Here is a 12168-nt window from a genome sequence, read left to right on the forward strand (position 1 = left end):
ATGGGGGTGTGGTATATGTCCAATATACCATGACTAAGGGCTGTTCTTAAGCACGACGCAACGCGGAGTGCCTGTATACAGCCCTTAGTTATGGTATATTGGCCATATAGAACAAACTTCTGAGGTGCCTTATTGCTATTATAAACTGGTTACCAATGTAAATACAGCAGAAAAAAATTAATGTTTTGTCATACCCGTGGTATATGATCTGATATACCACGGGTGTCAGCCAATCAGCATTCAGGGCTCGAATCACCCAGTTTATAATATCAGTTTAATATCACAGGCTCACACTGTAGATTCTCTGTCTCTCTTGTTGTGAGTCACTTGAAGGTTTGGCCATAGGCCACAGTAGTGATAGCTGTGTCTAAGGCCTTAGAATGTCTTTCTTTCCGATGACACTTCAAGGCTGGCTGGGCAAATTAGAATGGTTGTTGGTGCCATGCTGATTCTGGGATCTGTGTTTCCACGGCAGCATCGCTTAGCTAATTGCACAGCTGTCAGAGCCTAATTATCAGGTCGAGCAGAGTAAGGTAATGCACATGCACACACAAAGATGTCACACACATTCACAAAACGCAGGTGCACGCGCGCACACACACACACACACACACACAAAGGCTAAGCCACCAAAAAATATAATTCTATTTCATATCAAGACGGTAACATCTGCTTTTTCTTCGGTTATCAGGCTTCTTCACAGCCTATCTCATTAGCATGCAAGGATCTGCTTTGTTTCCTGGTAGCCATAATAATTAGCTGGGTGCTGCTCGTGAAAGACGCAATCAAGATCAGAGGAGACAGGGTGTATTAGCTGATATATAAAACGACGCAAGTTTCAAGACTTTGTGCTTTTCAGCTAAAATGATTGTACAGAATTCTTGCCACCACCTAAATGTTGAATATTTTGGGGCATACAATCATCGCAGCTCAGCAGATTTTGTTGTGAGGATACAGAATCAGTAGACCATTTGTTTTGGTATTGCCCTCAGGTAGCCTGTTTCTGGTCTCAGGTTCAGGAATGGCTGAAAAAGCATAACATTAATCTAAAATTTGCCCCTAGAAATAGCATTATTGGGAGATCTGGAGAGACCTGGTCAGTCAATTACTAATATACTAATACTCTTCATAAAAGTATTTATCTTCAACTCGCAATCTGTGGATTCTACTCAAATCAAATCAAATCTTATCAGTCACATGCGCCGAATACAACAAACCTTACAGTGAAATGCTTACTTACGAGCTTACTTATTCGATTAGATGGATAAATTGCATGTTAAACATCACAGCATAGTTGAAAGACATATGGTGTGTAGAAATCCAAAGGGGGTGGCTAGCAGAGATAGGTGGGAGGGGCTGAGGGAAGCTGAGGGTTGGGATGTGGAATTGGAGACACGTGGGAGTGGAGTTGTTGGGCTGGAATAGAATGACGGTCAAAGAAAAATAAGTCAAAATAAAACAAAACAAAAAGTACGTTTGAATGACTGAGGGGCAGCGTTGTTACAGCTAATGCCTGTTTGCCTGAGGCTGATGCCGCGCAGGTGTTTGTACACATGCGTATACACACACTCTCATTCAAACGCACATATGTGCACATACACGGACACACATGTAAATAGTGTCATACATGCACTCAAATATATTCAGTTGGCCTTGCTGTTATGCTTTTTGTTGTCCTCGATGTCTTTAGGTTTTTGCATGATTGTTTTCTGGTTTCCTTTGTCTTTCTCTTTTGTTTATTTTGTTGGTTGCATTGGGGACGGGGCCTGGGGGGGGTCGGGGTTCTTGGGCGTGGGAAATGGAATTATTTTATGACCATTTTGGGGGTGGATTGGGGCCGGTGGGGGGTCTCGGATGGTTGAGGGGCAGCTCTCGGGGAACTGTGGGGGGGGCTTGGAGGGCTTGGAGGGCTGGTAGCCTGGCGGTTGGGAGCTTGGGAGATTGGGCCGGTGGCTGATAGTTTGCTGGTTTTTGACCTTGTGGAAGATCTGTCTAAGTATCCTTGAGCAGTGCGTTGACCCCGGTAGCTTCTGTGGGTCGCTCTGGATGGGAGTCTGTTAGATGACTTAATGTAATGTAAATGTTGAGCATCTTCACTGCAAGTAGATTGTATGTTTTAATATGGGGGAAAAAAAGATCAGAGGAGACATACACATCCTCTTTATCCATGTTGCACAAGTGTAAAACGTGCGTGTGTGAACAAGAGAGTGTTTGTGTACAACAAAGTACACAAGAAGCGTGTGTGTGTGTGTGTGTGTGTGTGTGTGTGTGTGTGTGTGTGTGTGTGTGTGTGTGTGTGTGTGTGTGTGTGTGTATACCAGGCAGCGGCACTGCTGGCAGCTGTAGATCCAGGAGTCTCTGCTGTTGTACAGTGTGTGTCCACTCTGGTGCAGACATTGGCTGGACTTTCTGGAGTCACACTCAGGACAGCAGAACAGGTCTGCCTCGGGGTCCACACAGTCACACTCTGTCCTCCTGCAGAAGGTGCGCCCGTCCTGGGGACAAAGTAAATGCATAGGAATACAAAGGAATGTCAAGGCCATGGCCTGGGTCGGTCCAGCAGTCTATGCCGATGACTTTGGATCACGTACTATGTACGCTGTGAGAATGGGTTTGAACCCCCCCCCCCCCCCCCCCAAAAAAAAAATCTAAATAGTTCTATAAGCAAATAATCCTCATTCCCAGCAGGTCTGGAACTTTGAGGCCTTTCTTCCAAATGTCTAATGAACTACTATAATCAGGCCAGTTACATCCATCCACCCACAAAGTTTGTAAGACTGCAGTTACGTTGTACAAATCGTAATCTTGGCCGGTTTTGCTTGTCAATTCTTTTACAGTTTGATTACTGACATTTTCATATTCTTCTAGTGATTGCTTAAATGCACATGCAAACACATAGACACACAGACATGCACACACATTGGTATGCCTCCTACCCTACCTAACTGCCTACAGTCTTATTTAAACCGTTACACTCACTCCTCCTACAGAAGGCATAAGCATTATAGAGGAAAATACACTTCATTGAGCAAGGCCATTTCCAACAATACTGACGACAATTTGTCATTGACGTTTTAAGAGGAGTGTTTTTAGGAGGTTAGGGTTTTGCTTTGGATATCTGATGACGGCCATGGGTGCAACTCTTTCCACAGAGATTCCAGGCTCTTTATCCGTGAAAACTTCATGATCCATTTTACTGGCCATACTGAGCCTTTGCCAGCTTGGTAATGAGCTCAACAACCCTATATAATTTAAAAAGGCAAATCAGTTAAGAACAAATTCTTATTTACAATGACGGCCTACCACAGCCAAACCCAGACGACACTGGGCCAATTGTGCACCGCCCTATGGGACTCCCAATCCCTGCCGGATGTGCTACAGCCAGGATTTGAACCAGGGACTGTACTTGTACTGAGTTGCAGTGCCTTAGACCGCTGCGCCACTCAGGAGCCCTCCTGAAAAGGCTGTTGCAAAATGTATAAATGTATAAATGTACTTGCATAATGAGTAGCCAATATTTTATCGGCACGTATTGTCGCTACAGTAGCTAGTAACTCTCATGGTGCTAATATCCAAGAGCTTTATTAGCGTTAGCCTTTTAATGTTATGGCTACGGATATGAGTAGCACTGCTAATTTTACTTGAGTGGCTGACTAATGCCATGCAATATAATTACCATTGTGTGCATTGTAACAATGTTTTGGAATAGCCTTGAAATTAGGCATTTTACAGCAAATGCTGCATTGTTTTATTTACCAAATAAATGCCAAGTTTATAATGTTAAAACTGCATAGCTTTCAATAATGCAAACAACCTTCAATTCAATACAAAAGAATACATTTTGGGGCAACCACCCTAAAAATCTGCCTTTCTAGGAGTTGAAATAGTCCTAGTCTTTATCTGAGAAACCGCTTAAGGTTGACTGGAATACCTCTGTATGTAGCCCTAAGGTTATATTGCATAATTTTTCTATTTAATGTAGTTTTATTCAGCTTGACATTATTCTCACTGCCTTAGACAATTCCAATCAATATATGAAATTTTTACCGGCCGGGTTTCCAATGCAAGGTTTACATGCTCATGCCGATAGCGATTGACAGCTAGGCTGCAAAAATGTTTACCTTTTTCCCCAATGAGATTCATAACAATGTAAAATTGTAAACAATGGAAGGTACAAATATATACTTTGATTAGCCAGTAGTAGGCCTATACTTAATACTAAAGCCTGGCAAGTGTCATGAAAAGTCTATAATTAGCAGTAGCTTGCAGTATTCTGATAAAAACTCACTAGTTCATGTTTACTTGATTAGTTACCCAGTGAGCAAAATTATCTTGCAAAGACATCTAAAATACATATTTTCCAGGTGTTGAAAACAGGTACATATTTGTTTCTTAAATGTAAGTTGAAAATATATATTTATTTAAAAAAATCTCTCAAATTGTAATTCCGATTTATATAAAATAGGGCTAGCTTTGTACAATATTTATTATTGCTCCCAACTGTCACATGCACTTAAGTTTGCTTTTTCAAAAGCTCTAGAACTGGTAGTAATCATGTTCAATGGTTTTGGACCAACAGAAAAAATGACAGTAACAGTTACAGAAGTGTGTGATATGTGGTTTATCTACCTTAGTTGAATGCACTGACTGTAAGTTGCTCTCGATAAGAGCGTCTGCATAAAGGCCAAACTGTAAATGTAGAAGTCAACACTTGCAAAGCACACTGGTTATTACTCTAATGAATTGGTAAAGCTCTTAGTTCTGGTACCGATCCTCATTCTTTCTTCTCTTAACACATAGAATTGACCCAGAATTGGTCAGAATTCACACAGAATTGAGCATCTGACCAATTATACCAGACTTAAGTTCTGGTTTAACCAAGGTTACGTATCAGCTATATAGAAATCTGGTGCCTGATGGCACAGTTGATGACATGGCACGAAACCATTGGTTGATGAATGCAACCTCTGAGCAGGGGGACACGACCCACATGTGGTTGGTCCAGACCAAGTCTGAACTAATCATAGACGTCTATGTTTCACAAGTTTGTACGTCTATGTTTGGGCCAAATCAATCAGTCTGTAACGATTGTTCTCCTCCTCGTCTGAGGAGGAGCAGGGATCGGACCAAAACGCAGCTTTTGTGGAATACATAATGAATTTATTTAAAGAAGACGAACACGAAGCACACTTGATAAATTACAAAATAACAAAAACGACGTAGACCGACCTGGACATGAGAACTTACATAACACGAAGAACGCACGAACAGGAACAGACTAAACAAACGAAACAGTCCCGTGTGGTACATACACAGACACGGAAAACAATCACCCACAAACAAACGGTGAGAACAGCCTACCTTAATATGGTTCTCAATCAGAGGAAACGTAAAACACCTGCCCCTAATTGAGAACCATATCAGGCTAATACATTGAACCCAACATAGAAACACATAACATAGAATGCCCACCCCAACTCACGCCCTGACCATACTAAACAAATACAAAACAAGGGAAAACAGGTCAGGAACGTGACAGAACCCCCCCCCCCCCTCAAGGTGCGAACTCCGGGCGCACCACCTAAAACTCTAGGGGAGGGTCTGGGTGGGCATCTGTCCACTGTGGACAGATGGCTCTGGACGTGGTCCCCACCCCACCATAGTTAATCCCCGCTTCCGTGGCCTCCTCCTAACGGCCACCCTCCATATAAACCCCACTGGATTAAGGGGCAGCACCGGACTGAGGTGCGGCACCGGACTGAGGGGCGGCACCGGACTGAGGGGCGGCTCTGGCAGGTCATGGCTGAATGACGGCTCTAGCAGGTCATGGCTGAATGACGGCTCTGGCAGGTCATGGCTGGCGGGCGGCTCTGGCTGCTCCTGTCTGGCGGGCGGCTCTGGCTGCTCCTGTCTGGCGGGTGGCTCTGGCTGCTCCTGTCTGGCGGACGGCTCTAGCGGCTCCTGTCTGGCGGACGGCTCTGGCTGCTCCTGTCTGGCGGGCGGCTCTGGCTGCTCCTGTCTGGCGGGCGGCTCTGGCTGCTCCTGTCTGGCGGACGGCTCTAGCGGATCCTGTCTGGCGGGCGGCTCTGGCTGCTCCTGTCTGGCGGGCGGCTCTGGCTGCTCCTGTCTGGCGGGCGGCTCTAGCGGCTCCTGTCTGGCGGACGGCTCTAGCGGCTCCTGTCTGGCGGACGGCTCTAGCGGCTTCTGTCTGACGGACGGCTCTGAAGGCTCAGGACAGATGGGCGGCTTTGAAGGCTCAGGACAGACGGGCAGCTTTGAAGGCTCAGGACAGATGGGCGGCTTTGAAGGCTCAGGACAGACGGGCGGCTGTGAAGGCTCAGGACAGACGGGCAGTTCAGACGGCGCTGGGGAGACGGATAGCGCAGGCGGCACTGGGCAGACGGATAGTGCAGGCGGCTCTGGGCAGACGGATAGTGCAGGCGGCACTGGGCAGACTGACAGTGCAGGCGGCACTGGGCAGACGGCAGACTCTGGCCGGCTGAGGCGCACAGTAGGCCTAGTGCGTGGTGCCGGAACTGGTGGTACCGGGCTAAGGACACGCACCTTAAGGCTAGTGCGGGGAGCAGCAACAGGGCGCACAGGACTCTGGAGACGCACAGGAGGCTTGGTGCGTGGTGTAGGCACTGGTGGTAATGGGCTGGAGACACGCACCATAGGGCTAGTGCGTGGAGGAGGAACAGGGCTCTGGAGACGCACAGGAGGCTTGGTGCGTGGTGCCGGAACTGGTGGTACCGGGCTGGAGACACGCACCATAGGGCTAGTGCGTGGAGGAGGAACAGGGCTCTGGAGACGCACAGGAAGCCTGGTGCGTGGTGTTGGCACTGGTGGTACTTGGCTGGGAGGTGGCGCCGGATATACCGGACCGTGCAGGCGTACTGGCTCCCTTGAGCACCGAGCCTGCCCAACCTTACCTGGTTGAATGCTCCCCGTAGCCCGATCAGTGCGGGGAGGTGGAATAACCCGCACTGGGCTGTGTTGGCGAACCGGGGACACCATGCGTAAGGCTGGTGCCATGTATGCCGGCCCGAGGAGACGAACTGGAGACCAGACGCGTTGAGCCGGCTTCATGGCACCTGGCTCAATGCCCAATCGAGCGCGGCCAGTGCGGGGAGGTGGAATAACCCGCACCGGGCTATGCACACGTACAGGAGACACCGTGCGCTCTACCGCATAACACGGTGTCTGCCCGTACTCTCGCTCTCCACGGTAAGATCGGGAAGTTGGCGCAGGTCTCCTACCTGAATTCGCCACACTACCCTTTAGCCCCCCCCCCCCCAAGACATTTTTGGGCTTGACTTACAGGCTTCCTACCGCGTCGTCGTGCTGCCTCCATTCGCCGGTATCCCTCCTCACGCTGCGCCAGAGAATCCCAGGCGGGCTCCGGCCTTCTCCCTGGGTCGATCGCCCACCTGTCAATCTCCTCCCACGTAGTGTAGTCCAGATTTTGCTCCTGCTTCCGTGCTGCCTCCTCATACCGCCGCCTCTCGGCTTTAGCTGCCTCCAGCTCTTCACGAGCGCGGCGATATTCTCCAGGTTGTGCCCAGGGTCCTTTACCGTCCAGTATTTCCTCCCATGTCCAGAAATCCTGCGATCGCTGCTGCTGCTTTTTCCCACGCTGCTTGGTCCTTTGTTGGTGGGTGATTCTGTAACGATTGTTCTCCTCCTCTTCTGAGGAGGAGCAGGGATCGGACCAAAACGCAGCTTTTGTTGAATACATAATACATTTATTTAAAGAAGACGAACACGAAGCACACTTGATAAATTACAAAATAACAAAAACGACGTAGACCGACCTGGACATGAGAACTTACATAACACGAAGAACGCACGAACAGGAACAGACTAAACAAACGAAACAGTCCCGTGTGGTACATACACAGACACGGAAAACAATCACCCACAAACAAACGGTGAGAACAGCCTACCTTAATATGGTTCTCAATCAGAGGAAACGTAAAACACCTGCCCCTAATTGAGAACCATATCAGGCTAATACATTGAACCCAACATAGAAACACATAACATAGAATGCCCACCCCAACTCACGCCCTGACCATACTAAACAAGGGAAAACAGGTCAGGAACGTGACAGTCTGTGGACGTTGAAATCAAAGCCGGTCCGGACCAGATCTAAACAAAACATAGACGCCTATGATTGGTTCAGATTTGTTCCAGTCCGGACGTCTGTGGACATTTTAAATCAAGGCCAGGGCGGACAGACTAAATTTCACACAAAAAATAACATTCATGGACGTCCGTGTCGGACTGTGCTCACTGGGTAGTTAGCATATCAGTAGCATATCAGTTGCATGTCACAGGCTGAAGTGAGATCTTTGTGTTGGAGACCATTTTCAGATCAGGTGTTGGAGCCTTATAGAGAAAGCCAGGCTTTCAGGTGTTGAAGTCGTGCAGAGAGCTGGGCTTTGGCTACTGGACCTACTGCAGAGGCACAGAACCGGACAAAAGCTGCAGCACAGATACCTGAGGCTAAACAGAGACAGCAGCCGAGGTACATAGACCTCACTCACAGTCCTCCCTTCCTCCCTCTCTTTTCCTCTCTCTGTTGCCTGTACTTTTTGTCTCGAGTTATATAACGTCAATTATTATTATTATGTCAAACAGTGTACGCCTCCTCTCTCTCCGTTCTCCTGTGTCTCTCTTCGCATCTTTCAGTGTTACGCCATCTTCTTCTCCCTCTGTATTTCTCGGTGTCATGCAACTTCTCCCCCTCCCTCTATCTCATGCTCAGTTGTGGCTCTATCTCACTGTCACTCCTACTCCTTGCTCTCTCCATAGCAGTAGCAGAAGGATGAATCCTTCAGTCACAATACTGCAGGTGTTTTTGATCTGAGCTGTGACATCCTCATCCACAATCGGATAGTGCATCTCAGGCCAGGATTCAATCCAAGGCTTGTTATGGAACTGCGCACTGGACAGCTGACAATTTGTCTTTTAAAAAGGAATTTACACGTGAGCCGACAGGCACAGCGTTTACCATGCGATCTCTGCAAACTCTGGAAATTGCCTTTAAAATGCGTGTTGTCGGCTGTCCAGTGTGCTGCTATACAACGCACCTTGGAATGAATCCCGGCCTAAGTCTCAGGGCAGGTGACAAACTTACATGATGACCACCACTAGCGCACACACAGCTACCTAGCTAGTGCTAGCGCACACACAGCTACCTAGCTAGTGATCCCACATCGGCTACTCAAAGTTGAACTTGTATGCAGTCATTTGGCTTTGGGTAGGTCTCTTTCCATTGAAAACAACTCATTCAAAGTAGTATCAAAGGGTGAACAGTCAAGCAGAGAGCAGCACACTAGAGGTCTTCACGGGTCCAAAAAGTTGTACCCGTTCCAAAATGGACCTGGGGCTTTCCCACCTGAACCCGATATGCATAAATACAGACAACTAGACCCGTTCCGTATAGACCCGGTCCAATCCGATCCGAGTGAGGGAAACAGCAGAAAAGTACTTTTTTTAAGCCACTTTATTAAACAGAGCTGATAACCCGTGAGAGGACGGAGAGAGAGGTGCCTCTAGCAGGTGGAGGAGGGGCCATACTGTGAGTGACACAGGGAGGAGGGAGAGAGAGATGAGAGACAGCAACCAACCAACAAGCCAACTTGCGCTATAGTAGACTAATAGCTGCCATAACTAGGTTATTTATCATCCAATCTTATTACGTGGTACCCATCTTCACTGCATCAAACTGGGAGAAGATAGTTAAGTAGGGGGGAGGGAAGGGGGTGTTCTACTAAGCTATATGGCATTTTTTAAGAAAGTCATACCAAGGATAATTTTGCTAATAAAAAAATAAAAAAAGTATTATTATTTGCTGAAGAAAAACAAAATTGGACCAATGAGCTATTAGCCCATGCAAATGCATTGAATAACCGAATCATTACCTGGAACAACAGGCTGTCCCAAACAAATATCAAAAGTAAGTTTGTTCTGAAGTGTCTCTCCTATATCTGAGAGATATAAGAAAGAAAACATTATTATTATTTGTTCTTCATGTATTTAACCCCATATTTTTGGCATTAAACAGTCTCCATATATACAATACTTCCATTCATTTTTTCAACTGATACTGGGGGACCTTCAATGAGTATTGTGAGGTCTGTGGGCGTCCTAGTGCAAAAGATGTACATGTTTGTGAGAGCCTCGCCTTTGCCCAGAGGGGTAATGGTAGTGTGTAGCCGAAACGGTTTCGGACACTACAGACAGAAGTTAGCAGATTGGCTGTACCGACTTCACATGAGTCTCCTGACACTTGTGGTAGTAAAGCAAAAGTGAGAACGCCATAATAGTTTGTAGGCCATTTGGATGACACAGACAATTTTATTGAGAAGACCGATTTTCGGGATGTCTCAGCATCTGACAAAATGTGGAAGTGCGGCAGATGCGGTGGATTGAGACGAATCCAGTGCAAAAAAAACATATCTCTAGCTTAAGTTGACAGATTTTTATCTGGATTTCGTATTATGCAAATTCGATATCCATGCGAGTGCAGACATCGACCGTCGCTAGTTAATGTTTGCTAGCTAGGCTAATTGAGCAGTCCTAATTTTGCCACTCTTTTTTAGATTTATTCTAGTTTTATTCATTTTAACTGAAATATCATTAAGTATTAGTTACATTTTTGTCATCTGAATAGATTTAGTCTAGTTATTGTCGAAACAAAATGTGTCAACTAAAGGCACATTTGAGTTCCATTTAACTTTGAGTTCCATTTAACTTATAGCAAACATAAATAATTGACTTCCATGTGCACAAACATACATAGCCTTGTCCTGCATCACATCCTATTCTCTTCCTAACAGCAGAAATATGACAAATATATATAAGACTAATATTATACAAGACATATTTGGCCATTGTTTTCCAAAAAGTAGAATGGGAGCTGATGGCTTTGACTGGGAGCTAATTATTGTTCTGCCCATTGATGTGGCCGAATCACTAAACCTAGAGTCCAAATCGAGTCCCAAGCCCCTTGTCCTCGAGTCCAAGTCAAGTCACGCATCCCTATGGCTGAAGTCCAAGTCCCAGTGCTCGAGTCCTGGTCCAAGTGCTCAAGTCTGAGTCACTGGCTCCGCATTAACTCAAAATAAAGTTATTTACCCAGTCAGATATAGCATAGTGGCAAGAGAAATTGAGTCAATTAATTGTTTGCTATGCCTTTTCCCTTTTTATGTGCAACCACATGTTTGCATATAGGCTACTGATGTTACCAGGGTCACATTCAGTTGAAAACCGTTCTTGAACATTGCAGATAGAAATTCCATGAATAGAGACGACGTTATTCCTTATTCAACATGTCAGAGGCATGTTTGTTCTACATAGCCTATTTCTATCTGAATATTCCAAGCCGTTGCCTCCCGCTGAACGCGCTCCACGTTGTTAGCTATAGCCAGCTAATGAGGTAACATGACTGAACAGTGTAGCCTAAACAAATTATTAATGGTCCGGTCCGGACAGCCCACGATATGTTTTATGAAAGCACAATAAAAATAAAAAACTTAGCGCCAATATTATGGGTCGTAACTTTTGAACGGTAGCCAAAGGGCTAGAATCAAGCCATTTTTTGCGAGGAAAAAAAGAGGGAGACTTGGCTACGGTGGCTACATAGTCTGTATATGAAATGCAGTGTGAAAAGTGGGAGGGTTGAGCGTGACTACACATTCAAAGGCAGACTACTTTTCTATAGCCTACTCTAAGGAGAGAAAAACATAGCTAGACTGCTGTTTTATGATGAAAGTCAATTCTGCTATTGTTTTTTATTTCCTAATGCAGCTTGTGTTTCTTAACCAGGCAAAGGTTAGCAAACTAGAAGGCTGGTATGACTGGTTAGCTAAGGACCGCCTGAGCGATGTGTGTAATTGGAGGCGGAGCCGAGCCTGTCAGCCCACACTCCTTGTATCAATCCAATATATTTATAAAGCCCTTTTTACATCAGCAGATATCACCACTTCATTGCTCCAGACCAGCGCAAGGGGGAGTTAGAGCACTGACTATGCTTTTGGGTCCTACTGTTTCTCTAACTGACAATGAATGGGCAACATAAACCTAAATAGAAACTGATCATTGTGCGCGACTTCAGTACTACTTACTAAAACTGTTGTTACACTAAGGTTATTATTATTT

The 12168-nt window shown here is 46.0% G+C and overlaps 1 protein-coding gene across 2 annotated transcripts in view; it reads right to left on the minus strand.

The window, feature by feature from the left end:
- Positions 1–12168, minus strand: part of LOC139563269 (protein kinase C-binding protein NELL1-like) — a 498410-nt gene that overhangs the window by 12702 nt on the left and 473540 nt on the right. For both annotated transcript variants that reach the window (XM_071381775.1, XM_071381774.1), the window contains one exon: positions 2319–2495. In XM_071381775.1, the coding sequence (XP_071237876.1) occupies positions 2319–2495 (177 nt within the window). The remainder of the gene's footprint in view (positions 1–2318; positions 2496–12168) is intronic.

The sequence above is a fragment of the Salvelinus alpinus genome, chromosome 33, assembly GCF_045679555.1.
Source record: "Salvelinus alpinus chromosome 33, SLU_Salpinus.1, whole genome shotgun sequence".
Lineage (NCBI taxonomy): Eukaryota > Metazoa > Chordata > Actinopteri > Salmoniformes > Salmonidae > Salvelinus > Salvelinus alpinus.